The 27,529-nt window shown below is 38.6% G+C and overlaps 1 protein-coding gene across 4 annotated transcripts in view; it reads right to left on the minus strand.

Annotated features, from left to right (window-relative positions):
- The window catches only part of LOC110168337 (RAS guanyl-releasing protein 2), a 134,607-nt gene that overhangs the window by 49,138 nt on the left and 57,940 nt on the right, over positions 1-27,529 (minus strand). For all 4 annotated transcript variants that reach the window (XM_055156588.1, XM_020933777.2, XM_055156587.1 and 1 more), the window contains exons 3-7: positions 26,061-26,163; positions 23,445-23,501; positions 19,476-19,607; positions 15,127-15,277; positions 9,644-9,817 (exon numbers count right to left, since the gene is read on the minus strand). In XM_055156588.1, the coding sequence (XP_055012563.1) occupies positions 9,644-9,817; positions 15,127-15,277; positions 19,476-19,607; positions 23,445-23,501; positions 26,061-26,163 (617 nt within the window). The remainder of the gene's footprint in view (positions 1-9,643; positions 9,818-15,126; positions 15,278-19,475; positions 19,608-23,444; positions 23,502-26,060; positions 26,164-27,529) is intronic.

The raw sequence follows: 27,529 nt of genomic DNA on the forward strand, positions 1-27,529 counted from the left end.
TCAATATGCACCAAAGGGCACGCCGCCTATGGACGTGCATCTGGACTTATGGGCTTATACTCATGCAGGGGAACTTTTCTGTTTAAAGTGTGCAGTAGATATAGAAACTTGAAAAGTGCTTAAAAACAGGACTATTTCATTCTAAACTGTTTACGACAGCCCAAACATATTCCTCACTTGGCAATGGATTCCTAGAACCATAAATACTTCTTTTACAACTTTCAGAGTGGAGTTTGCTGTGACAGTAATGCAACAATTGGCAGATTTCCTGGTTCACAGATCATAAAAATCAGATACAGGTTCTTTTATGCCCTGCAGCCCATATTGAACACAGCCAAGAAGATCACTGGTGCAACACTCCCCTCCCTGCAAGACGTATATACCACCTGCCTCACCCACAAGGTCATCACAATTGTGAGTGATGCAAGTCACCCCACGCACAATCTATTCACCCTCCTACCGTCAGAGAGGAGGTACAGGAGCCTCAGTTCCTGCACCACTAGAATCACTAACAGTTTCATCCACCAGGCTGTTAGGATGCTGAACGCTCTCCCCTCTCTGACCACCAGGCGGCCAGGAAGCAGGATTCGGCATCTCTTCAACAACCACTTGGACTTTTCCATGTATTATTATTATTATTTATTTATAAGATTGGGAGTGAGGAACACAATTTCAGTTCTTCATATGTTTGATATGAAAATTGACTGAATTGAATTGAAATGAATTATGCTATAATGTGAAACACTTCAGGCAAATTGATAGCAGCACCATGGAGACAAGCAGGTGGTGAACCCTCCACCAGCGTTAACTAAAAACTTTGTCTAATTTTGCTTTAATTCAGTCAACATAAAACTGCAAACTATAAGCCATGTTAAAACGTTAACTCATCAAAACAGACCTGGAGTTGTGTTTTGTTTCACTCACACGTTTCATTAATCCAGTATTATTAGTCTGTTTACATCTCCAAAACTCAAAATGCTCTCTTCCACCTTTTGATGTCATGAAGCAATAATATTCAAGTTAACAGCTTTTACCTTTTGTTCAGTAGAGAGTGGCAATTCCAGGACTGAAATGACCCAAATGATTCTAGTTGTTGTAACTTTATTGTGTTTAATATGTTATTGTAATTGTAAATGTGGATTATTATTTGGCTTGAATATGAATTGAAAGCAGCTAAAAAGGATACACTATTGTAAATGTGACCGAAATGTTTTAATTTGGTAAACCGGATGTGTTTTATTGTGAAAGGCACTGGACAGGATGCACAGTGTATTTTAACCACCATCTTGATTATTCAGAAGAAAACTAATAGAATTGGTGTTACTATCTCTTTGCTGCTATGTTCAATAAAAATGCAAACACTGATGTTCCACTGAAGAAATTAGTGTGAGCCCTTTAACATTAAGACATTTCAGACAGTTTTTCGGCAGACTGCTAGCTGTCAACTACTCTGTGAGCTGAGCGTGAAAGAGTTAAAGTGGTAAAAGTCAGAGGCCCTGTTAGCGGGAGGCTGAGGTGAGAGAGACGCGGTGCTCCCCGAGGGACGAGCTGTGAAATGTCAAGTGTGTCGCCCTGGCTTCTGTGCTGTCGGCAACACATCACAATCACAACAGCTCCATCTCAGTCCCAGCACGCACCCTACAGAAGAGAAGGGGAGTTCAGGACAGGGTAGCGAGCGTGAGGAGGTTAGAGAGGAGACAGAGGACCAAGGAGCACGGTGTTATAATGGATTACATAACAAAGGCCAAACAAAACAGAATAAATTTGAGATTTGGGTTTGATAAAAGGTTCAGTATTAGGCTACGTTTATATATTGACGATCTGAGCAGAAAATGTTATAGTGGCATTGCGTCTTCACGTTTTATTCTGCGTTTAGACGAGCATTTTCAGGAGGAAGTCTGCGTGCATACGGTGACGCAAAAGTGTGTGGAATTCTGTTGGGTATGCATGCCAGGCGGCTCGGTGGTGACGCTAGATGGCGATGTATGTGACGTAAACGTGTACACGACGTGAGCAGATCTGACCAGAGTTTTGCGTCTTGGGCAGTATAGATGGAAACACTATGGTGGAGTGTATTCAACTTTTCCACTCTGGAGGATGGTTTCAGATTTTTGAGTTTTTTAAACCCCAAAAACGCCGTCACCGTCTAAACCAGACATGCCAAACTGAGGCCAAATTTGGCTTACGATATAATTAGATTTGGTTTGCAAGATCATATGAAATATGTACTGCTGCTACAGATAAGACTATAGAGACATTATTTATTTTAAATGTTGTTATCATTCAGTGTTTAAGCAAAACTATTATTAAACATTTATTTTAATAAGAAAGATGAGAAAACATGCAGGAATTTTTCTATAACTATTTGTTTGGCCCACAACACAGTCCCAGTTTTAAATTTTGGCCCTCTGTGAATTTGAGTTTGACACTCCTAGTCTAAACGAAAAGCATTTCTGATAAATAATTTTGTCATTTTTACCTGCAAGCGTTCTTGTGTAAACAGGCTCTTACCATCTTCACAGCTCAAAATTCTCAGTTCCACCTTGTGATGTCATGAAGCAGTAGTTTTCAAGTTATCAGATGATTTTTATCTTTTGTTCAGTATAGATTGGCAAGTCCAGGGCTGAAGTGATCCAAATGATTCCAGTGAAGGTGTGTGGAGTTTAAAAACACAGAGGAGTACTTCCTACATTACCACATGACATCATAAGGTGGAACTGAGTGTTTTCAATTTGAGACAAGAACCAAAATATGCAAGATTTCTGTGTTAAACATGTGAAAATGAAACAAAACACAACTCTGGGTATGTTTGTGATGAGGAAAGATAATTATGACTTTAAAACTCATAATTATGACTTTCTGTGAAGCTTTTTATTTTTTATTTACTGGCGGAAATAGGCTTCCATAATTAACACATAATATAGTTAGATCACATATTACCTTTTATTGTTTTGAAAATGCTATATTTGCTAAAAACAATATATCACTATCACAACACAATCAGCGTGCATCCTGCTAATGAAAATACTACTCATCACACCTGGTTTGTGAAGTTGTTGTGTACGGTTTTTGTATACTGTATGTGTAAATGTTTTTGTAAATTTATGAGGAATCGTCGTGTGGGAGCAGGGGTGACGCAGATTTGTGGGCTGAGCTTTGTTAAATTACTCAAACATGCATGGATGACATATAAAACCTCCTCAGGCATGTTTATAATGAGAGAACATTATAATGATAGAAAGCGCAAATTTGCATAATACGCTCTCTTTAAAGGTTGTGTTGTCATGGTACAAAAATATCAAGGAATTGATTTTATACTCAATACCGATTTCGATACCACGATGATCATAAATTAAAAAAAAAAAATCTTCATTTACACAAGATAATGTGATTTTCAACATAAATTATTTCACATTATCTTAGGTTCCACAGTGATCCATGGGTGCTAGTCTATGTTAGTGGTGTGCCAAAATATTGACATATCGATTTATCGCATCGTTTAATGTGATGATACAGTATCGATATCACAGGCTGCTGTATCGATATATCGCCAAGAGTATTTTTTGGTGTATTTTACTAAATTATTTTGTTACAGCTACAGTTTTGTTGCTTGTTTAGAGGAAGGAAACACATTAGACATTTTCAGTTTTAATGATTAAAATGTTTGTGTTTCATATTAACTTGGCACAAAAAGTGGTTTAATGTAGACTTTTAGTATCACAGCCATGATTTAGGCTTTATTTTTTATTGAACCGTATCGAATTGGTATGTATCGTATCACCAACGTGTTAACCATACCGAGCCCTAGTCTATGTGGTCTTGTACTTCATATCATCAAGGTTAACTTCTGTCCTGTGAATGTGACTTTTTGCTAGAAGTTTTGATACTAGTTTTAATATTGATTGCAGAGACAGATCAAAATATTACTGATATATCGGCTTATCAGCTCTCAGCCTTCAGTTTCCAGCATAGGTCGATATTTTGACCAACAAAAGACATAAAGCCTCATTTAAATACAGTTATGCAAAAAAGGCACAGCACAAAATCTGACTAATCTGCTTTCTGACATGTTTGCGGAAGTGAAAATAGTACTGCTGTAGATATTACTTTCCCTATGATAATATTGTTACATAAAACACTGGTATGTATTGACATGAATTGAGTTAGTAGTCATTTCAAATCAGATATTTCTGGGGAAAATAATCAAAATTTGGCCTAAATATCAGTTAGAGCTTATCAGCCATTGATTCCTCTGGCTTCTAAACCATCTATATCGAATCAGCCATGAAAGAAAACATATAGGTCAATCTCTAATCGATTAGTATCTGATTTTTGATACTTCTGACAATCCTAATTAAAGGAGCAGTACGCTACAGTATGTAAATCTATATTATAATGTTCTTCTGTAATAAAAACACATTATCAGAAGTGCAATTGAACAGAAAGTTGCCTCAGGGGCCATAATTATCATTCCAGTTGTATGATTTGCATGTAAGGCTACTGATCCCAAAAGTAAACAAGTTATACAAACTACAACCGTGGTATCAAATCAAACAGAGGAAGGGGGCATGTCTTGACTTGTTGGTGCAAAGGAAAACTGAATATTTTACATTACATTTTACATAACCTCCTTAATATCATACTGTAGAAGTGAGACTCTAGATCACGGGTGTCAAACATAAGGCCCGGGGGCCGTATTCGGTCCTCCAAGACCTTTAATCTGGCCCTCGGCTGATTTTCTACTAAAATATTTTAATTATATTTTCTATTGAAATATTAGTAATTTTTTTGTGCCGCTGAGCATAGCAGCGTCTCCAGCGTCTCTGTACGTGGCCCCTCCCACCAGAGCAGCACAAATGAAGACTTGTCTCTTTCCAAACGCTCTTAAAGGACAATTGTTTTGACTGTTGACCGTGACACCCTCATCAGCAAAATGTCAAAAATTAGAAAAGTGGATGCCGAGTGCAGGATTTTCCAAGAAAAAATAACTTATTCCTATTTGCATACAAGTTCATGTTAAAACATTGTGTTGAAATTGCATTTTTTTTTAAAGTTTCAGGTTTTTCATGATATAATAATATTTTGTAAAGAGTTCATCAATTAAAAAATATTTCTGTAATAGATTTGTGTTTCTCTGCACAAATACTTGAACTTATTGCTATTTTTGGGCGATCCGACCCCTTTGGGATCAAAGTAGGTTGGATACAGCCCCCGGACCCAAATGAGTTTGACACCCCTGCTCTAGATCCTCCAGTTCTCCACTTAAATCAGTCACTTAACCAGAAGTGCCAGACATAATGGAAGTGTGTGTGTTAGTGTCAGTCAGACGTAAACGGGCAGTGCACAATAAAGTGGATATCTGGAAGGGACCAGTCAAACATACTTTCATGCTCATTGGCTGAAGTGAACAGTGGAGGCAACATAGAAATTAAACTTTTGCTGAATCCAGTAGGTTCTGTTCAAGAAGACGCTTGGAAACATGCAATGACAACTTCCAATGTAGTTCTCGACACTGGGCTCACTGACCGACTGTGATAAATCCCGTTGAAGTAAATGTGATCAGCTGTAAAATGAAGATTGCATACGTATGTGCTGTTTGGAATCATCTTGAATTTGGCACCTCATCTCTTATAATCGCATGTACCCAGTGTGCTCGGAGTCGTGCGTCAGTGAGGAAATGATGAAAACTGATTTATGGTTGGAATTGTTGATTAGTCGAACATAACAGAATGCTACAACGGCATGTAGATGAAGAAAACTGGGCCATTTTCTCATTTTCTCTAGATTTGGAAGGTGTCATCACATGTTTCCAAACGTCTTCTGTTTGTGACGTGAAGACAAAAGCAGAGACATCTTTCCCATTCACAAAAAAGACTTTCCTCTGAGCTTAACAGCACCGGTATTTGGAAGGATGATATATGGCTAAAGAGAGATACAGTGATAAATGATAATACTGAAAATACTTCAAATGTCACTCACACAATAACAATAAAGCAAGATAATTCCAGTACACCATTATTTAAATAGTCAGTGTCATTTAAAGGCTTTTTCAAATCTCAACAGCTCAAAGAGAATGTGATAAATATTGAGCCCCAGTAAAAACCACGGTGTATTATATAAGTGAAAACATTTGTTGGATTGTAAATATGTCGTATTGCTCATTAATTATCCCATATTTTAGCTGCTCAGACATTTGGGGCAATGCTTATCCAGGTTCCATAAAACTGGTCCATTTGTTTTCATTGTCTTTGCATATTTTGGTATGTCTTATTCCTTTAGTGTAGCGCGTCTTTGGTGTTTTATTTTGACATTTGTCCTGTCTGCTTGCAGCTTCGAGTTTTACTTCCTGTTGATTGTTTGCCTCGCCTTAAAGTGTTACATCTGTATCTACTCTGCCCTTTGTCAGTCCATTGTTAGTATCACGTCTGATGTAGTTTCTATTTTGGACTTTTGTATTTGGTTTCTTCTGGTCTTTGGTTTTGTTACATTAGACTGCTATTCTTATTTTATTTTTTTGTTAATCTGTGGGGAAGTGGATTATCTCCTGCAGGTGTTTTAGGACTATGCCTGCAATCAGTTCGCCACCTCCAGCAGAGCCACAAGGAGGAGACATGGGGCTTGCAGGTGGCAGCCCAGCACTGCTCATTTAGCCCTCCTTCCTCCACTTCTGCTCCCACCTGCTTTGCAATCACCACTGATGCCAGAAGTCAGTACAGACTGGCCCCCTCCCTCGAATCCTATTACTCTGGAGCCTTTATTGGAGCTTCCCAACCTTGACCTTCAGGACTCCTTGCCTGCTTCACTTCCCGAGCCACTGCTGGACACATTTCTCTGTCCAGGGTGGCTTCACTGGACAGAGTTTTCATACAGGAAGCTTACCACTAGATCCCTGCTCCTCAGTTAAGATTGGCTACAGTCTGAACTCCTTGTTTATGGTCGTTGCTGTCACCATTGGGCCCTGCTCAAAGTCAGGGGTCATTTCTTCTTCTCTAACTGCCTCCACACCCTAGACTCCACTGTGCATATTTAGCCACCACATTTCTTAGAACATTCCCTTAAAGTTAACGCTCCTGGGGCCTGCTCCTCTAACTTTTTTAACCACTGGGCTTCTCTGGGCTGCCTCCATGACCACCTGACCCCCTTGAACTGCCTTTGAGATCTGCCTCCACGACTCCGAACTTCTCTGACTGTTTACAGGACTCTTATAAACCACAAGAGGATACTGTAAACATGCATGTGACTCACTGGTGACTTGGTTGGGGTGGGGAAGGATTATTAAATAAATGTTTATTTGACTGATCTGTGAAAGGAGCAGGGTTTATAGGATTTATCTTCCTCCTGTTCCTTTTGTTCGTGCCAGTAATGACGAGGCATAATAATTGGTCGCACATGTATGTATGTTAATGGTCAGACTCTTTGTTGTACTGTAATATATATTGTTCCATCTATCATATATTGAACTGTAAATTTATATTGTAATATTCGTGACAGGCCTAGCCAAAGTCTGGCCGAATGAATTTGAGGTCAATCGCAGCAGTGGGAAAAGCACAAAATAGATTCTCATGAGGTTCTGAACTCACAAACACTCAGGGAATACATCATGTTGTGCAAGGTGAAAGAGATTGCACCGTACACTTGCAGATACAAAGACATATCATCTGTGGACAAAAGGTTTCTTCAGACTGTCTGCTGGGGCCCGCTCAGAGAGGGGCCTCTGTGGAGCAGTGACAGAAGGTGAGGGCTCCAGCTGAGACGATCAATAAATCATCAACACATGAACACAAGGATCAGTGTGAGGGTGAACAGTATTTTGTATTGGTATTATTTTCATTTGCAACTTCTTTGTTTGATGATAAAAGACAACATTATTTTACCATTGTTCATATGATGTTGCTAATGGAGCTCAACAGTGATGCTCACCCCCTGTTCGGGAAGTAAAATTCTCATTCATTTTTCCCACAGACTTTCAGAATTGCTCAGGGCCAATCAACTATTGCCCACAAGACCTACAGTTTTTGTATTTAAAATCTGTTTCTGATACTTTATAAATCTCAAAGGTATTAAAACTAGGGCTCGACTGATATGGATTTTTTTTGCATCTGATATGACACCGATAAAATGGGAATTGGAGCTGCCAATAGCTGATATAATTGCCGATATATTTAGTGATTTTAAAATGGGTTTGTTTAGGCGACATTTATTGTTATTCTGCCTCTTTAGTGTCATATTTAAAGACAGTAGGTCGGGCTAATGGCATTTTTGCATGACATTGTAGTCAGTAAAGAAGCTATAAGTCACTTAAGCGTGAGTGCAGCGGTAATAAATGATATGCATAAATGTGGATCATTCACACTTCTATTCACAGCTCATTTACATATCAGTGCAGGTCCAGTAATACGTGTACAGCCACTATAGCAAGGGTCCCCAACCTTTTTCCTCTGGTGAGCTACCTTTACAAAACAAAAATGCCAAAGAGCTACTTCTTTAACAGTTGCAAGAAATGTAGTATAAGAGCCACAGCCTTAGATTAGGGATGGTTAGACAGATAACATATAAACCATTATTTATTTACAGGTTGGAGAACCCTGCGCTAAAATCACTTTACACTAGGCCAATGTCAGAGAAAACAGGCTGTGTATGTGTGGCAGTTACAGCAGCTAAGCACTTACCAATGAGAAAGAACGAAAAGTAACTTCAAAACCAACACATTTGCAACAAAATATAGATAAATATTGATGCAGTGCCACATATTAGGACATTAATCTGTCAGTAAATTGTATTAAATGGACATAATATAGAGAGTCTAAGCTTTATAATGAGGTATAATGGCCCATGTGGACTATCGGTCCACATCAGCAAGATTTAGACCGATATGTCTCCATGTGGCCACAATATCCGCCAACCGATATATTGCATTTTTTGGATTTGAAACAACTGCATTTTGGATTTTAGTTAGGATGTAGGTCCTTAGCCTCTGTGAAGTACATGGGAAAATGAATGGAAAATGTACTTCTGGTCCCTCAGCAGGCAGTCACTGTTGAGCTCCATTGTTAACAAGTTAAAGATGCACTTAAGTACTTCTGGTGGAGGGTCTGCCGCCTTGGACAAATGCCACCACCTGCTTGCCTCCTCGTAGAGACAGATTTAATGCAATATAGTGTCACATTTATTATGCTAAAACTTAAAAGTGCATCAACAAGTGACAAGTGTGGCAATAGATAGATGTTGTAGAGTACTGATCAAAACATAAAAATCCAAATCGAATCGTAGTAGTTTTCCCCCCACAGTTTTCTATTTGACTGTTTTGTCTTATTAAAACAATAAAAGATATTTTCCTAAATTAATTCCCGGAACATTCAAAACAAAAATAGTCAAAATGTCTTCCTCTGAAGTCTGAACTCTGCTCCAAACCACAAGCTTTTACTGACAAAGAGGATTAACTACTAAAAAGACCCAGGCTAATCATGGACTAAACACTGATCCTGACAAAAATTCCAATTCTCTCTGTATCTGCTGCAGCGTGTTTTGGTCTTAAAATGTTCAGATTAACGCGCTCTACATAATCCTTGGGTTTTTATTTTGCTATTTTGTTCATAAATCAGTTTCGCTTTTACAGTCTATGGAACATTGTGTCAGTACAGACCTGAGCCACGCGGATGAAGTGGCTGATGACGAGAGCTCTCTGCTGGGCGGTGGGTTTACTCAGCACCATGAGCTGGATCCACTGGGACACGCTGTTGAAGAGGGTGATGAAGCGCTCCAGGATGGGGTTGTCCACCGTGCAGCCGTGCATCACGAAGCTGTGGTAGTCCTGGAACTGGAGGGGGGGTAACAAGTCGTCATTATACAAGTTTTCGGGGAAAAAAACAACATAATAATTGACTGATTTACAACAACTTAAAGCAGACCTTTTATGCAAAATCATCGTTTTTAGAGCCTTTAAAGATGTTACAGTCGTCCCTCGCTATATCGCAGTTCACCTTTTGTGGTCTTGCTGTTTCACAGATTTTTTTAGTGCAATTTTGGATGCTTTTTTTTTTTTTACAGTTTATGAATGCACATTGTGTTCGTTCCCCTGCGTCCTGATTATGGGCAGGTATGCGAGCGGGTAGTGAGTACACATGGGCGGGTCAGGACTACACCAGGACTACACCAGAACTAAACCGGATCTAAACCAGGACTAATCTTGGACTTAAGAGAGAGAACCTTGAGCAAGGTGTCTGCAAAGCGCAATCAGGTGACGGCCGCGATTAGCTCTGTGAGGTGGTACTTTCTCCTGCGGTCACCTCCGAGTCTGTCCCAACAGGTCATTCTGGCTTAGTCCTGGTTTAGTTCTAGTTAGTCCTGTTTTAGTCCTAGTTCAGTCCTGGTTTAGTCCTCCTCTTCTGTCCTGGAATCAGTCCTATCTTAGTCCTGGTTTAGTCTTGGTTCAGTCCGTAGCATATGCAGTGCAAAAGTTCTATATAATCTCGAGTTAACGGGCAGGTGCAGTGATGTATTGTGCGGGTGCAGGTCTCCGAAAATGGACCCGTGCAGGACTCTGCGCTGTAGGGCACCACTACAGAATAAATGAATAAAGGAAAATAACAAAAGGACGACAGCAGCAATAAGTTTTAAGAAGGATGCAAAATTAATTAAGTGTATAAAGTGTGTGGTGAGGGGTTTTACAGACTTAAAAAAGATAAAACAATTGTAAAATATAAAGGTGACTACTTCACTTATCATTGGTTATTTTTAGAACGTAACCCCCGCGATAAATGAGGGAATACTGTATAGTTGTTTTCCCTTTAACATTTCCAATCTCGAAGTTGTATTTGGAGTGATTTGTGGATGTTTGAGCAATCTTCAATCGCTTATTATTACTTATATGACAGATCAACTCCAGTTTTCACCCTCATACACCCACTGCTCTGTATTTAGATTGCTCTTTATCTTTGTTTGTACTTTAATCTTCTTCATCATTGATACATGTACGATTCAGCAGCTTCACATATCATTTTTGTATACAATGAAATAAAGAAAAATGCTGCTCGCTAGCATGATCTGCAGCTGTCTATCTGAGGTGCTGAACCTTCATTGTGATGGGCGACAGAAGCTCAGTTGGTAGAGCCTTCACTGATCCGAGGGTTAGCCCTTCGAATCCTGCTCTCGACAGAAATATCGACATAATATCGACATAATATTGAGCGGTCAGCTCCACTGGCTGATGTGATTCCAGCTCCCACAGATGAATGCTGTTGCTGTGTCCTTGGGCAAGACAAGACACTTAACCCACCTGGCCCCAGTGTCTGCGTACACTGTTGTATGAATGTGCGTGTGTGAATGAGTGAGTGGTTCCTTGTTGTAAAACACTTTGAGTGCCTTAACCCTCTCCAGGCAGGCGTTGCAGATTTGCAACAGCTAAATTCCAATTACCTACTTACTCCACATCCATATTATATGAGCTTTTTTTATTCAGGAGCCTTTTCTCCCATCCATGCTGATAAACGTGGGCGATGCAGACTGTGCAAGAATGGCTACATCCAAACGGCCTGCCAGAAGTGCAAAATACTTTTTTTTTTTTTTTTACAAAAGATAAAAAAGTCAGAATTGTATATTACTACCCCATATTATAATTTTCCCCAAATATCAGATTTTTCCTGATACTAAAAATTAATTTGAGCCTGAGCCTGAGAATATTCAATTTAAAATCAAAATTATAGGAATGCACCAAGTCAGATACTGGTTTAAAATGTCTGTGCTGATGCTGAAAAATTTGCTGAATCAGGTATCAGTTCCATAAGGGTTCAGAAGATATCCTGGTTGGGCTTTTAAATGGACACAGTAATAAGAATATTTACAGACTGATTTTGTCCTAGAATATCTTGTTTGTCTATGTTTTTATTTTTTTAAATCTTTTATTCATATGAAGCTGTTCAGGATTTATTTGACGAATAAATGACATTTACGCAACGGTGCCATGTTCCATCCCTGCTCTGGTAGTTGATATCAGGTATTGGCACATACTAGGGGTGTGATGATATCCAAATCTAATGATATGATATTGTCACGGTATGATCCTCACGGTACGATATCGGGGAAAAGCTCACGATATGGTGGGGAGGCTCACGATTAGGGATGTAACCATATCCAAATCTCACAGTACGATATTTTCACGATATACATCTCATGGTACGATATTTATTGTGATATTTTGTGGAGGCTCAAAACTGTTAATGTGCTACTTTTTCCTCTTAAAATGCCTTGACAAGATTTAATCCAAAGAACTAAGACTTAAAAGTGCTTATAACTGTTATTTCTTCTTGTATTCTGCACTGAAATGGAGCAAAGGATCATGGTCTATGTAGTTCCCTCTGTCTTTTTTTTATCTATTGCTGCAACATAACTCTTAATTTAAGCAATATGGCCCACGATATTATTGCGAGAACTCTGACGATATGATATCACAATATTTCGGTTATTGTTACATCCCTAGCAGACAGATATTTAAAGCCAAAGTATCAATATCGGTACTGGAACTGAAAAAGTCACAGTGATCCACGGTGTCAAGTTTACAGCAGACACAAGCACAGTATGTTTTCTTTAATAAAATCAATCAACTGTTACTGATTTCATTACATATTTTCGTAAGGTTTTTATATAAAATTTGTAATCAAAACTCATATTGTTGCCAGTTTGAAACCGGCTCATTTGGAAGAAGAGGCTGCCCCCAGTACCACCACCATATGCCTAAATGATCTTAAAATCTGGCTAAATCACAGCTTTCCCAAAATAACCCCAAATGTCTGCCAGCAACAAATAATTACTGCGAGAATAAAGCAGATTTTCCAGCAGCATCGCTAAGCAACAAAATGAGTCAGAGGCCCCAAATCAGGTAATGAAATCCTCATATAGTGATGACCAGTACTGGATTATACTGTGATTAGAAAGACCTGAAAATATCTATCCAAAGATGTACAACTGGTAGAGAAGTAGTAATAGTAAAAAGAGTGTCTTGAATTATTTTTTCAACTCATTAAGGGCCTGTCCACACAACAATGTTTTTTGGTTGAAACTATGAAGTTTGTATTCGTTTTGGTCTTTTGTCAACACGGAGTTTTGGGTGGGTGAGAACTGTGTTTTTTGAGAACAGGCTCCAGAGTGGAGAAATCTGAGAACGCCGGCGTCGCATTGTCGTGTGGACGAGCAAACTGCGGCTTTTGGAAAACAATGACGTCACGACCTCGTCATCGCCAGGGTCCTCTGATGCTGCGAAGGTTGTAGCCCTCAAACTGGCCTCCACGGACCACAAAAGCGTTGCCAAAATGGGACAAATGTAGTCTACGGAGCCACTCCTGTCTAACAACACACAGCACGCAGATTACGCACACGGATCAATAACAAAGATTACGCATGAGTAATTAAACTGTTGGATTTTGAGACCAAGTTATTCTAATAATTCTCATCCAAATCTTATGGGTAAAAACGAAAACTTATGTTTAACTTTTGCAAAACAAAACGGCTATATTTGTGGGATACATCTAAAATAGGCTAAATTACTTTAAAGTTTAAAAAACGGTGATGAGATCTGCATTATTAAATATTATTATCATTGTTAACAGCGCCACATACAGGCATATGTATTATATAATTTTCACAAAGTGTTTTGTTGTCGTGTGGACGTGAATATTTATTGATCCGGCACATGTGTGGACGCGAATCTGCAAAATAAAAAATCCAGGAGCGTTGTTGTGTGGACGTAGTCTAAAAGTGGCTGTAAGTTATGCTTTTCTAGCCTACCAAAAGCAGAAACAAAAGGTTACTATTTTATGTCTACATGCCCTTTGAATGAGAGCTGAACAGTGTTGGTGAATTTTAAGATTTTTCTGATAAGCATTGCAATTAGATTAAACAACAATGTAGGTTTTCATAAAAGAATGACTCACATTTTAAACGTGTTCAGAAAAATTGACAAGAAGACTGAAATATGAGTCAGCAAAGGAATACAAGAATCACGTTTCAGAACATGTTTGTACAGATCCAAACTACAGAGTTAGCAGTTTTTTTTTAAAGACAGGAAATTATGGCACTTCAAAAACTGCAGCCTTTGCGATTTGCTAATAGCATCCGGTCAAATTGTGTTTTCAGAGCAATTGCGATTAATCTTTCAACTCACTTTTTACTGTAAGTGTTGGATTTCACACTGAGCCACTCTCACACAAGTCGGAAAAGTAACAGAATACACAGAATAGATACTAGTAGTAGTAGTAGTGGTAATGGTAGTTGTAGTGGTAGTAGTAGTAGTGACAGTAGTAGTGGTAGTGGTAGTAGTAATAGTAGTAGCAGTGGTCATGGTGGTGGTGTAGTAGTAGTAGTAGTAGTGCTAGTGGTAGTAGTGGGTAGTGGTAGTAGTGATAGTAGTGGTGGTAGCAGTAGCAGTAGTGGTAGTAGTAGTGGCAGTGGGAGTAGCAGTAGTAGTGGTAGTAGCAGTAGTAGCGGTAGTATTAGTGGTAGTAGTACTAGTAGTAGTAGTAGTGGTAGTGCTAGTGGTAGTAGTAGTAGTGATAGTAGTGGTAGTAGTAGTAGTAGTAGTAGTAGTAGTAGTAGCAGTAGTGGTAGTAGTGGTAGCAGTAGTAGTAATAGTAGTAGTAGTAGTAGTAGTAGTAGTAGTAGTAGCAGTAGTAGTAGTAGTAGTAGTAGTAGTAGTAGTAGTAGTAGTAGTAGTAGTAGTAGCAGTAGTAGTAGTAGTAGTAGTAGTAGTAGTAGTAGCAGTAGTAGTAGTAGTAGTAGTAGTAGTAGTAGTAGTAGTAGTAGTAGTAGTAGTAGTAGTAGTAGCAGTAGTAGCAGTAGTAGTAGTAGTAGTAGTAGTAGTAGTAGTAGTAGCAGTAGTAGTAGTAGTAGTAGTAGTGGTAGTAGCAGTGGTGGTGGCGGTGGTAGTAGTAGTAGTAAAGGTAGTAGTAGTAGTGGTAACAGTAGTAGCAGTAGTGGTAGTAGCAGTAGCAGTAGTAGTAGTAGTAGTAGTGTAGTGGTGTAGTAGTAGTAACAGTAGTAGTAGTAGTAGTAGTAGTAGTAGTAGTAGTAGTAGTAGTAGTAGTAGTAGTAGTAGTAGTAGTAGTAGTAGTAGTAGTAGTAGTAGTAAATGCTGACCAGTATTTTGCAGAAGGACTTGTACTCTAAGAAGGTGAGGTGCTCTGCGAGTTCACTGGAGTCCAAGTGGTCGAAGAGCAGAGACATCTTCCTCTTTTTGGACACAGACGGGACGCGCTGGGTCACCTGTCGCTTCCACTTGTACGACGGTCTGGAAAACAAGAAACGGAACATTGCGGAGAATTTACATTTTCAAATTGCATTGTATCCAGTGCTGATGCTAAATATGTTAAGCTATCTCCAACTAATATAAAAAATAAAGAAATTACTCAAAAGTTCAAACATCTCATGGTACGATATTTTTTGGGATATTTTGTGAAGGCGAACAAAACTGTGAATATGCTACTTTTTCCTCTTAAAAAGCCTTGACAATACTTAATCCAAAGAACTAAGATTTAAAAGTGTTTATAACAGTTATTCCTTCATGTAGTCTGCCCTGAAATGGAGCAAAGGATCATGGTCTATGTAGTTCCGCCTGTTTTTTTTTTTTTTTTTTTTAAGCTATTGCTGCACCATAACTTTTAATTTAAGCAAAGACACTTGTAATTTGAGATATTGTGATGGTCCACGATATTATTATGAGAACTTTGATGATACGATATCAAGATATTTTGGTTATTGTTACATTATACATACAAACTAATAAAACAGTGGAGTGTTTTCAGCTATCCACATGCTAATAGCTTGTTTTGCTAACTGGTACTCATAGTGCTCTCTGGGGCCTCCTGGAGGACCTCAAAGGTACTGCAGGGAAGACTCCATGACATCAGTGTATATATAACATGATACTGATTTTATTGAAACTGGAAGTAAAGTTACATTTACCGAAGTAACTTTTTGTTTGTTTTTTAATTGTACTTTTCATCTCACTTTCCTAGCAGCATACTTTCACTTCTGCTTAGGTAATACTTTTGAGTAAGTAACAGTACTCTTACTTGAGTAAAAAGTTCTTCTTCCCGCTGTGAGTGCGTCTACACATGACAAAATCTTTATGTCGACAATATTAAATGATTAGGACGTTTGTGTTTCTTGTAGTGCGCCAGTCCGTGTGTCATTCGTTCCTTTGTTTTTCGATATAAAACCAAAAATAAGAAAATGAAAAAACAACTATTTTCCTCATTATTTGTGAATGAAAAAATGGATAATGATTTTTTTTTTTGTTTGTGTGTTTTTTTTCAGTTTTAGATTTTGTGTTTAAATGAATAATGGAAAAAATGGATAACGACCGTTTCCCGACTTAAACTGCGATGCCGGACTTTTGTGCCGTATATGGACTGAACCAGGACTGATCCCAGGACTAAACCGGTCTCAGTCCTAGTCTGGTCCACGTCTCAGTCCTGGTCTGAGTCCTGATCACCCAACAGTCTACACTAAGTACTGATTTAGTCCTGGTTTAGTCCTGGTTTAGTCCTGGTTTAGTCCTGGTTTAGTCCTGGTTTAGTCCAGGTTTAGTCCTGGTTTGGTCCTGGTTTAGACCTGGCTTAGTCCTGGTTTAGTCCTGGTTTAGATCTGGTTTAGTCCTGATTTAGTCCTTGTTCAGTCCTGGTTCAGTCCGTATGCAGTGCAAAAATCCAGAATCACAGTTTAAGGTTTGGAAAAACAAACACAAAAAACACAAAAAACACAAAATCGAAAACTGATAAAACAAATCGTTATACTTTTTTAAAATTTTGGTTTTGTAGACAAATAATAAAGAAAATAGTTGTTTTTTTGTTTTCTTATTTTTAGTTTTATTTTGAAAAAAGAATGAACAAATGATACACAGATTTGCGCCTTCAGATATGATTTTGTTTTTCTCATTGTTGTGTCTTTCCTTTGAAAATACCAGATTTTATGCTTTATTTACAGTTTTGTCCTTCAAATTACATTCACTTAAAATGATAAATCAGATGTTTTATTCTCTTACTTGAGTAGTACTTTACACAAATACTTTTTTACTCGTATTTGAGTAATTTCATGGACCACTACTTTGTACTTATGCTTGAGTATTATGTTGAAGTAACATGACTTGAGAACAATGTTTGGTTACTCTCCCCACTTCTGTATGTGTCAGTAAAGTCTGCAGTCAACCTCGGCATTTAAGCAGGCTGATCTCTGTCTATACACGTGTGTTTGTAAAGAGCTTATGGCATTTAAAGTGGCAGTACCAGTTTTGTTAGTTTTATGTAGTTGAACAAATAAGGAAATGAGTCAACTCTTGCAAGTATTGTATTCAGAATCTCCTATTGTGTCTAAAACATCAGTATAATGTCAGTGTGGTCAGGCTACAAGATTAATTCAGGAATCAAAATCGTAATTTGAATGGGCACATTTAGCAAACCACAAAAGCTGTTTGTTAAATTCTTCTGCAAATGATAAAATGTTCTGTTATTCTGCATAAAAAACTGCAAACACTGTAGTTTAGACTTGTACCAACATGTTCTGAAATGTGATTCTCGTGTTAATTTGTTCACATTTCAGTCTTTTGTCAAATCTTCTGAACATGTTAAGAGTGTGAAGATTGAACAGAATTATATTATTACAAAGACAGTATTACACCAAATGGATTATTGTGAGCTTTAAAGGGACAGTTCGGAATTTTGGACACAGGACCTCATTTCCTAGGCCCCATCCACACTAGTACGTATTCGAGTTGTTTTCGTTGCGGATGCAGTGTTCGTCCACACTAATCTGCTCCAGAGACGGAACGATGGTGCCGCCAGCTCTCACGAATTCATCTGAGTACACATCTGATCCGGCACTGTGTGGATGCCTGAAAACACTGATACGCTGATGTAGGTCTATGCACCATGAAGTAATTCACCACCAAAACACTAAGAGGCTACAATATATGTCCATTCAAATATATGGTCTGTGTTTACGACCTGCAGACATATAATCTCTGAAAAGTTTCATATGAACAATCTCCAATACGAAAGAAACACAGAACAGACTCACCACCAGCAGAACACCCCTCTGTCACATAAAGAACACTCATATTCCACTGAGTCGTGTCCTTTAGTCCGACAGAAGCTGAACTGCAAGAGCGCACAAGTTGTTTTTTGAGCTCTGTGTTTATACAAATTAGCCATGTGGTTTTAAGTTTTGTTTCTGTAAAATGTAAACAAATATGCTCAAAACTGTGTGGATAGGGAAGGCTTGTGGACACAGAAACAACGTGTCTGGATGCAGATCGTTTCCAATACGGTGATTTGTTTCAGTGTAAACATAACCCTAGTGAGACAGAGTGTTGGAGACGTGTGGAGACACTTTTTAAAATATTCTAACTAGGAAATGAGGCCCTATGTCCAAAATTCTGAACTGTCCCTTTAAACCTTATTATACTGTTGTTATCTCATCACAAACATGCTCGGTGTTGTGTTTTGTTTCATTCACACGTTTGAGAAACTCTTATTATTAGTGTGTCTATATCTCCAAAGCTAAAAATGCTCTTTTCCATCTTGTGATGTCATGCAGTGGTAGTTTTCAAGTTACCTTTTTACCTTTACCCATACACTACCAGTCAAAATTTTTAGAACACCACACTTTTCCCAGTTTTTTACTCTTTACTGTTGACCAAAACGTATTCTAGACTTTTGATTCATGAAAGTGTCCACCTTTGGCAGATATAACAGCTGAACACACTCGTGGCTCGTTCTTTCTACAGTAGAAATCAAATATTCTTCAGAAAGTTCTTCCCAAGTCTGTTGCAGTAGTTTCCATAAATGTGTGGCACTTGTAGGTTGCTTCACTCTTCTGTCCAGTTCATCCCAAACCAGCTCGATGGGGTTTAAGTCTGGACACTGTGCTGGACACTCCCTGTTTTCAAGCTTTACCATCTTGTTCTTTTTTCCTGAGGTAGTTTTGGCAGAGCTTGGATTTGTGTTTTGTGTCTTTTATAGTGTTTTAACCTCTGGCTGTTCAGTTCTTACCTTTGTACCATTTCAAGGTCTTCATTGGACTTGCATGACTTGAATTGCAATAAATAACTGGGAAAATGAAGGTGTTCTAAAACTTTTGATAGTGTATTTCAGTAGAGATGTGCAATTCCAGGTCTGAAATCATCCAAATGATCCCAGAGAAGGTCTAAAAAAACAGAGGAGCACTTCCTGTTTTACCACATGTCAAGGCAGAATAGAGTGTTTTCTGTTTGAGAGAAGAAAACACATCCTAAATATGCAGGATTTGTGTGTTAAACATGTGTGAATGAAACAAAACACAACTCCAGGTATGTCTTTTGATGAGGAAACAACATTATAACATAGATCTGAAAATACTGAAATATACTGGTCCTTTAACCATAAATCGCAAATCGAGTCACAGTGTATGTCAGAAAAAAATGTTCTCAAAGTGCGCTCCGTTTGACTCACACGCTGTCTATGTCGATGAGTTTGCTGTTGCTCTCCTCTCCCTCCGTGCTCAGCAGCTCCTTGAACTCTTTCATCTGCTCGGCCAGCTCCGGGTTCAGATTGAACTCAGCGGGGAACTCCGAGATCCAATACCTGCTCCAGCCGCAGACAGGAGCGACCAGACCAGGAGGGACAAAGAGGGACAAACGGGGGGACAGGTGAGGTGAGACCAGGCAGGTACATTTGAGAGGTAAAAGTACAAAAGCGACATCAAATAAGATACTTTCATCTCAGGATTGGGTCTTATTAGAGATAAACCAATATATCGTGCCAATATTTGGACTATTTAGTTTTGATAATAGTTTTAATATTGATTCTAGAGATCGACAGATATATCAATTATCTATGTCTTAAATCTCCAGCATAAGCCGATATTTGGTTTTCGGTCTGGTGCCTAAAAAATACACACAAAGCTTTGGGGGAACAGCTTGGGGAGAGTTTGTAGTAAATTTAAGGTACATCATTTGTGGAAAATAAACATAATTGGTCCTACACATCAGCCCAAAAATATCAGCAGAGCTTATTGGCCATCGGTTGCTCTATAGTCTTAGCAATAGATATCAGCATAGGTCATGAAAAAACACACATCAGTCGATCTCTGGTTGTAAAGGAGAGGTTCCCTATCACAAAACTGGTTAAAATAGTAAAAGAAAACCATGAACCCTGTTTGATGGTGTTGCAGTTGCTCAGTGATTAAAACATACATAGGCCAATGTCAACATAAACTTTTTGGGTTCCTTTAGACAATACAGTGAAGTGTATTTACCTTAATCCATATATCAACGTTCATTCGTGTTTCAAAATAAAACCAAAAATAAGAAAGTTGTAAAATAAGAAGATTTGTGTTTAAATGATTAATGGAAAAAATGGATAACGGCTGTTTCCCATGTCCGTGACTGAAACTGCGATGCCGGACTTTTGCGGATTTTTGCGGACTGATCCCAGGAGTGAACTAGGACTAAAACAGGACTAAACCTGGTCTAAACCTGGTCTAAATCAGGTCTAAACAAGGACTTAAACAGGTCTAAATCTGGTCTAAACCAGGAGTAATCATGGACTTGAGAGAGAGAGAGAGAGAGATGGGACCCTGAGCCCGTTATTCATTTTTTGATGATTCATTCAAACACAAAATCGAAAACTGAAAAAAACTAATCGTTATTCATTTTTTCATTTTGGTTTTGGAGACAAATAATGAAGAAAATAGTTGCCAGTTTCCTATTTTTGATTTTATTTTGAAAAATGAATGAACAAAACATACACCGATTTTACCTTGTTGCTATGTTTGGGCTGCTGCTGCATCTTCAGATCTGTCCCTGTTTGTGGTGACGTGACGTATATCAGCTGTTGTTATTTCCTGTAGATGTGGTCAGTCTGATGGACCTGGCAGGTTGCTCCGACTGACCATGCCTCTTGTCGCCCGGTGTTCTCTGGAGGCCTCGTTTCCTGATTTTGATGTCCTCCCTGACCCAGCGTTTGAACTTGTTGTTTTCCGATGCAATGACCCGAGCCCTGTCCCAATCCTGAATGTGGTTATTTCTTTTACAGTGGTCTGATTTCTTTTCTTTTTGTGTTCTGGTGAGTCTGCCTGATGTTTCTTTTTTTGCAATTCCTTTTGTTGTTCCTTTTTCAGATGTGAAATGAATTGCAGCAGCAGCCCAAACATGTCAACAAGGTAAATACACTTTACAGTCAAAAAGAACCTGAGAAGTTAAAGTAGGTCAACAGTTCGATGTCCATGAGCAAGACACTTCACCTCTTGCCTATATTGTACATACTGAATACAGTGTGTGTGTGAGTGAGTGATTGGCGGCCTTGCTTCTGCCAATCTAACCCGGGAGAGCTGTGGGTACAATAGTATTTCACCACACCCGTGTACAGATGGAGTGAACAATAACAATGCTTTGTCAGATTGTCAGTCTTATAAAAGGCAATACAAATGTGAGGGATTATTTTTTATATGAACAATAGTTGAAAGAATAATTGCGGCATTTGCTGAGTAGAATAAAAATGTTTTGTTTTTCTTTTTTGGTTGTGTGTATTTCCACAAACCTGACTCTCGCGTGGCCTCCATGAAAATCTTGTTGTTTCTTTAGCTATAATATTCTACAGTATGACATAAAACTTGTCCATGTCTGCGGAGAATGTCCTGAAGTATGGTTTTAACTTATATTTGTATTGAATGGATCACGCAGTTGACATGAGCATTATATTTTTAAATATGCTGTTTATTTGTAGTTTGAAAAAGCAGTGGCGGAGTCAGCAATTTGGGGGCCTTAGGTGAACTTGAGTTTGGGGCCCTCAGTATAATGCACTGTTTTGGTTTGCTTTTATATATTTATTTATCTGTTTTTCCCCACAGTTCATAAGACACGCACATCTTTATTTGAATTAGGGTGGATTGGAAACTTGTCTTATTAATTGGATCGCCTTCTAGATAACCAGAACTGAAAGCAGTTTAATTTTTTTGCTAGTATAATTACATTTTTCTTTACATCCATTACATTTGATTATGCTCTGATTATGTTGGGTCAAGCTGACGAATCCATTCTAACATGAAAGGGGGGCAACACTTTGACAGTTAAAATAGATTTGACAGTCAGATACTATTTTGATGGTGTTTAAAAGCAATAAACAAATTCTTGTTTGTAAAGTAATAATAAAGTAGTAACTCATTTAATGTCATACTGAGAAAAAAAATCTAATTGTTCTGAGGCCGCTGCCATAAGTGACACTGAGGGCAATAGGTTGGGGGCCCCTTCAGGTTCAGGGGGCCCTAAGCGGCCGCCTGCTGTTGCCTAATGGTAGCGCCGCCTCTGTGAAAAAGTATTGCAGTAAAAAGTCCAAGTTTATTTACAGACAAAATATCAAAGTAAAATCATCAGGATCATGTAGCGCAGGTTTGTAGTTGGAGAGAGAAGGGTGACAATTTTCTTTCTTTTTTTATGTAAAGAGAATTGGAGTCAGTGGAGCCGGAAGCGTAGCCTGATTCACCAGCCAGTTTTCTCAAAGTGAAACCTCGCAGCATTAAGATTCGTTCACTCGACGGTAGGCTGGTACTTTTTTATTTAACCAAATGCTGCTATTTAATGGTGACTTATGTAATGTGCTGCTAATGAGGTTAACTGGTATATTAAGCTTTTCCCAAATCCTGTAGGATAAAGGGCAAAAACTTCTTTCCCGTTGATAAAATTCACCAAACATTCTCTTTGTTCTGGCTTTAAATCTTCAATCTCAGGAATCGTTGCCAACACAGAATGTATGGCTTCATCTACATCAGGCATGTCCAAACTAAATATTCTTGGCCCTCAGGCTTCCAGGTGAATTGTCCCAAATAACCTTGCATCAATTATAAATGAACTTTTTCCTGCAAATATTTTGAAAATCTACCTTGACAAAGCTAATATTTAACATTTAGTGTGTGGTTTTAAGGATCTTAGCATGAATAAAGACTGATGGAACATTCTAACGTGTTAAACATGCAGATATTTCAATTATTCACTGTATTGAGCGCCAGTCTACGGCCCTCGATCAGCCCTCTGCTTCATCTGTGTTTAGATATGTGGCCCTTGATGAAAAAAGTTTGGACACCCCTCGTCTACATCCATCTTGACGCTTTGTTTACTGTTGTGCTGTACCACAAAAGGGACCCAGACAGGCGCTTGAGTTTGACGTCATGGCTTCACAGATCTTCGCTGATTGACCGGTGCGCGGTCTTCAACTACCGGGGTTCTTCCAAACCATCTAGTGTATTCCAATTCCTGACCTAGTTGCTGGAGAGAAATGAAATTGAGCACTAGGTGGCGCCAGCCTGGCTACAGAAGTGCCCGCATGTTCACTTCCTATTTGGAACACGGGTTATCCATTTCTATATACAATCTATGGTTTTGTTAGAGATTGCATTCAATATGTACAAAAAGCAGAGAGTCTTACTTGAGAAGGTGAACGATTCTGGTGCGGCGCTCAGCAGTGCAGCTCTCATCTTGAGACCTGATCCTCCAGTCAAGGACGCTGTATGGTTATACATATTCTTTTGTTTGACATTTCACGTTGTTGTTCTCTTTTCAATAGTCGCTACAGCAAATAAACATGCCCCCATCTTCGACTATATGCTCTTTTATCAAGCCAGCTCACGTCATGTCCTTTTTCACAATAAACATACATTTTCTCTTGGCTGCTTTTGTGGTTGGTCGTTCAAAGTGATTAAATCGGTACGTGGCTATCATTTAGTTTACGAAATGTACTTTTGTTTTGGGGTTATTTGAAGTGATCCTTTGTAGCTGAACTCGTCAACATTTCCTGGGGGTGTGGTGCTAACTGTAGGCATGCTCTGTCTGAGGCTTTGTTACACTTTAATCTGAGCTTTACTTTAACACAATCTGACCTTAAAGAACTGACTAAGCTGGAACTGCAACGGCTGATTTTGAGCTGTTAAACGAGTCCCTCTCACGTAATAGTAAAGTTGCAAACTAGCTAGTGTTGGTCAAGAGTTTTTCAGTTCATCACTCTCACATTTTTTGTTGAAAATCAAACACCTAAACAGGACCGTGAACGCTTGGATTGATCACAGGCTCCTGTTAACCCTTCCAGACCTAAAGGCAATTTTAGTAAAATTTTCCTCACCTGGATTTTTTTTTCTTAATTTTGCTATAAAAACTCTCACTTTTACCCCCTAATGAAGTGTTATACATCTTTTTTTTTTTTTCTTCAGTACAACCTGTTATTTCACAATCTGCATGTTGTAGCTGTGTCATATGGCTGTAATAAAAGCTATAGAACCATAAATAAATAAATACATAAAAATTAAATTAAATTAAATTCAGACTCTAAAATAAAATTCTGACTCTTTCATGCAACAACTTTTTGGACATTTATTTATTTATTTATTTTTAATATAGGGCCTTAGCTACAAAAGTGCAAAATATCAGGTCTGTAAATAAACTAAAAAATATCCTTATTGCTTCAAAACAAAAACAAAAAAAAGTGCAATTACCCCATGACTTTCCTGGTGTCAGTCATGGAAACAGTTCGTGTCAGGTCCAGAACACAGAGCCACATCACTTCCTGCATTTCCATGGTGTTTATTACATTTGGATTTGTACATTTTGAGTGAAATAAACTTTCAAATAAAAAATAGAAATGGATAAGCAATTACGCACAGACCAAGGTGTGTAATTTGCCATTTATTTGATGTATAACTGCAGTTAGAGCGGGTTTTTCAATTGTAACGAACACAGACGCTCAGAGCAATTTACCATTTTGATTCACTACACTCTTTGGCAAAGTTTGGGCCAATCAAAATGGATGGAGCGCATGAGTTTGGCGAAAAACAAAGTTCCTACAATGCTGGAAATATGCTCGGAAAGCTGTAGTTTCTCTCTTTTAAGGTTGGAAAGTTAATCATGATTATGTAAAACAAGTCTGCCGTCCAACAAGTCTGGAAGGGTTAAATCCATTTTATATTACCTCTGGTTTTCATACGATCTTAAAATTCACTGATGTGTGCAACGTGTCACCATGGTAACTGCTGTGAACACTCCATCGTAGAGATACATGTAGAACACTCCCAAACGTGATGTCTCTGCTAAGTATACACTGGTTTATTTTGTGTGTTATTGCAAAAGTAGGAAGTATAAATGCAGTGACGATTACCATGCTTGGAATGCACGAATCTGTTTACGTACAAAAGTGGAGCATAAATGAGCCTTGTAAACTTGTAAACAGCAAAAAAAAAATAAAAAGGGAAACCGTTTCAGTCTGTTCATAGAAATAACTGCACTGAGAGCGACTTTTTCAATTGTTACGAACACAGACGCTCAGAGCAGTTTACCATTTTGACTCACTACACTCTTTGGCAAAGTTTGGGCCAATCGAGATGGATGGAGCGCAAGCGATTGCCGAAAAAAAAAGTTCCTATAATGCCAGAAAATGTGCTCCGAAAGCCACAACTATCAACTTTTCCAGAGAAAAAAAGTAAATTTCTATCTTTTATGGTTGGAAAGTTATTCGCGGTTAAGTAAAACACGTCCAAAGGGTTAAATCCGTTTGATATTATTTCTGAAGTTTTCATATGATCTTAACAGAAATGTTGACAGTGTTTGCTAATGTGTGCAGCGTGTCACCATGGTAGCTGCTGTTAACACTCCATCATAGAGATACATGTAGAACACTCCCAAACGTGATGTCTCTACAAAGTATAGTTTATTTTGTGTGTTATTTCAAAAGTAGGAAGTATAAATGCAGTGACGGTTACTACGCTTGGAACATACGGATCTGTTCACGTACAAAAGTGGAGCATACATGAGCCTTTAGACTTTTGTAAACCAGCAAAAAAAATAAAATATTATTGTGAAACCGTTCCAGCCTGTTCATAGCAACAAGTGTTTACACATTACCAGGACAACCATCATCACTTCTGTCTTCCGAGACCCGACTATCTCGCTCTAATCTTTTCCCTTGAGTCCTCCCCTGCACTCCTGCCTGACAAATCTGCGCTACCTCTTCTAACCCGCTCGCTACTCGACACACTCGGCTGTTCCAAAAGGATACTTGAGCACCAGCTTGTTGGCCAGGTCCGTGGACGGGATGTACCACGGATGCATCATGATAAACATCCGGACCAGGGAAGCGTCCTTCAGCGTGCCCTTTTCATCTGCAAAGAAAGACAGTCAATCACTTTTAGAATCACACCTCCTCCTCCTCCTTCTAACTCGTCTTCTGCTCTCCCATTAACACTAATCTATCCTGTACAAAGAGTCCAAGGTGAGCGCATCATTCTTAATCAGAGCTAATGAATGCGAGAATGTTAATAGGTTTCGTTTATGTGTCATCACAACCTTTCAGAATCCCCGTCTAACTATCAGATTATAGATTTGCTGACCTGGTTTAGAGTTAAAGAAGATATATCGTGCTTGTGTCTGCAATAGTTACGCTTTATGACACCCGCACAGACACATTTTAAATTATAATATTCATTTAAAATGACTCAACACTCACTTTTGTGTTAGAAAACTGTGGTACCCTAGCCTGATTCATCAGCTGGTTTCACTTCGTAGAAACTGTCTGACCTCGAAGCATTAGAATTCATTCGCTTGACGGTAGGCGGGTACTTTTTTTCATTTACCCAAGCGCTGCTATTTGGTCGAGAACTAACTAACTAACTGGTATATTAATCTTTTCCCAAATCCCGTAGGAAGAAGGACAATAACGTCTTTCAACCTGGATAAAATTCACCAAACATTCTCTTTGTTCTGGTTTTAAATCCTCGATCTCGGGAATAGTTGCCAACACAGAATGTATGACTCTTCGCTGTTTGGCTGGTGTCTGCACTTCGCACTTCTGGGATTCTTGCAAACCGTCTAGTGTATTCTGATTCATGACCTAGTCCCTGGAGAGAAATGAAATTGAGCAGAGGGACTAGGTGGCGCCAGCTTGGCTCGTGGTGCCCAGTCTACCAAAATGACTACGCCATGCTGCTAAATCCTATGTGAAGAAAATAAAACTGGAGAATGAAGAAAAACAGATAGGATTGCATGTTTTCCGGTGGCTGTAAAAATGGGAGCTGATTGGCAATATTGCGTCATAGAAATAAACACTTAAACATTATTGCTCAAACATGCACAAATCACTCCAAATATAACTTTGATTGGGTAAATAAAAATGGGAAAGAACTATAACATGGTTTAAAGCTCTGAAAAGTTGATTTTACATAATACTGCAGAACACCTTAACATCATTTGATCAAAAATTTGTTAATGTCATTTTGTTTGTATTTCAGACCTCCTTTATTACGTGAATAAACATCGTGAAAAATATTGAGCTCAAAATTGACCCTTTGATCCTTATTTGTCAGTTTCTGTGCTCTGCCTTTATATCATAACTAAAAAATTAGGAGTCGTACAAAGTCAAAAGGCAGTAACAGTGTATATTTTGTTTGTGATTTAGTTCATGAATATATTTTCTTTTAAAATCCAACCTCTCGCCTCCTTCTTTTTGTTGCGGCCTTGGCACAGAGTCTT

This window comes from Boleophthalmus pectinirostris, unplaced genomic scaffold (genome assembly GCF_026225935.1).
Source record: "Boleophthalmus pectinirostris isolate CB_2022bp ecotype Guang Dong unplaced genomic scaffold, ASM2622593v1 HiC_scaffold_20, whole genome shotgun sequence".
Taxonomy (NCBI): domain Eukaryota; kingdom Metazoa; phylum Chordata; class Actinopteri; order Gobiiformes; family Gobiidae; genus Boleophthalmus; species Boleophthalmus pectinirostris.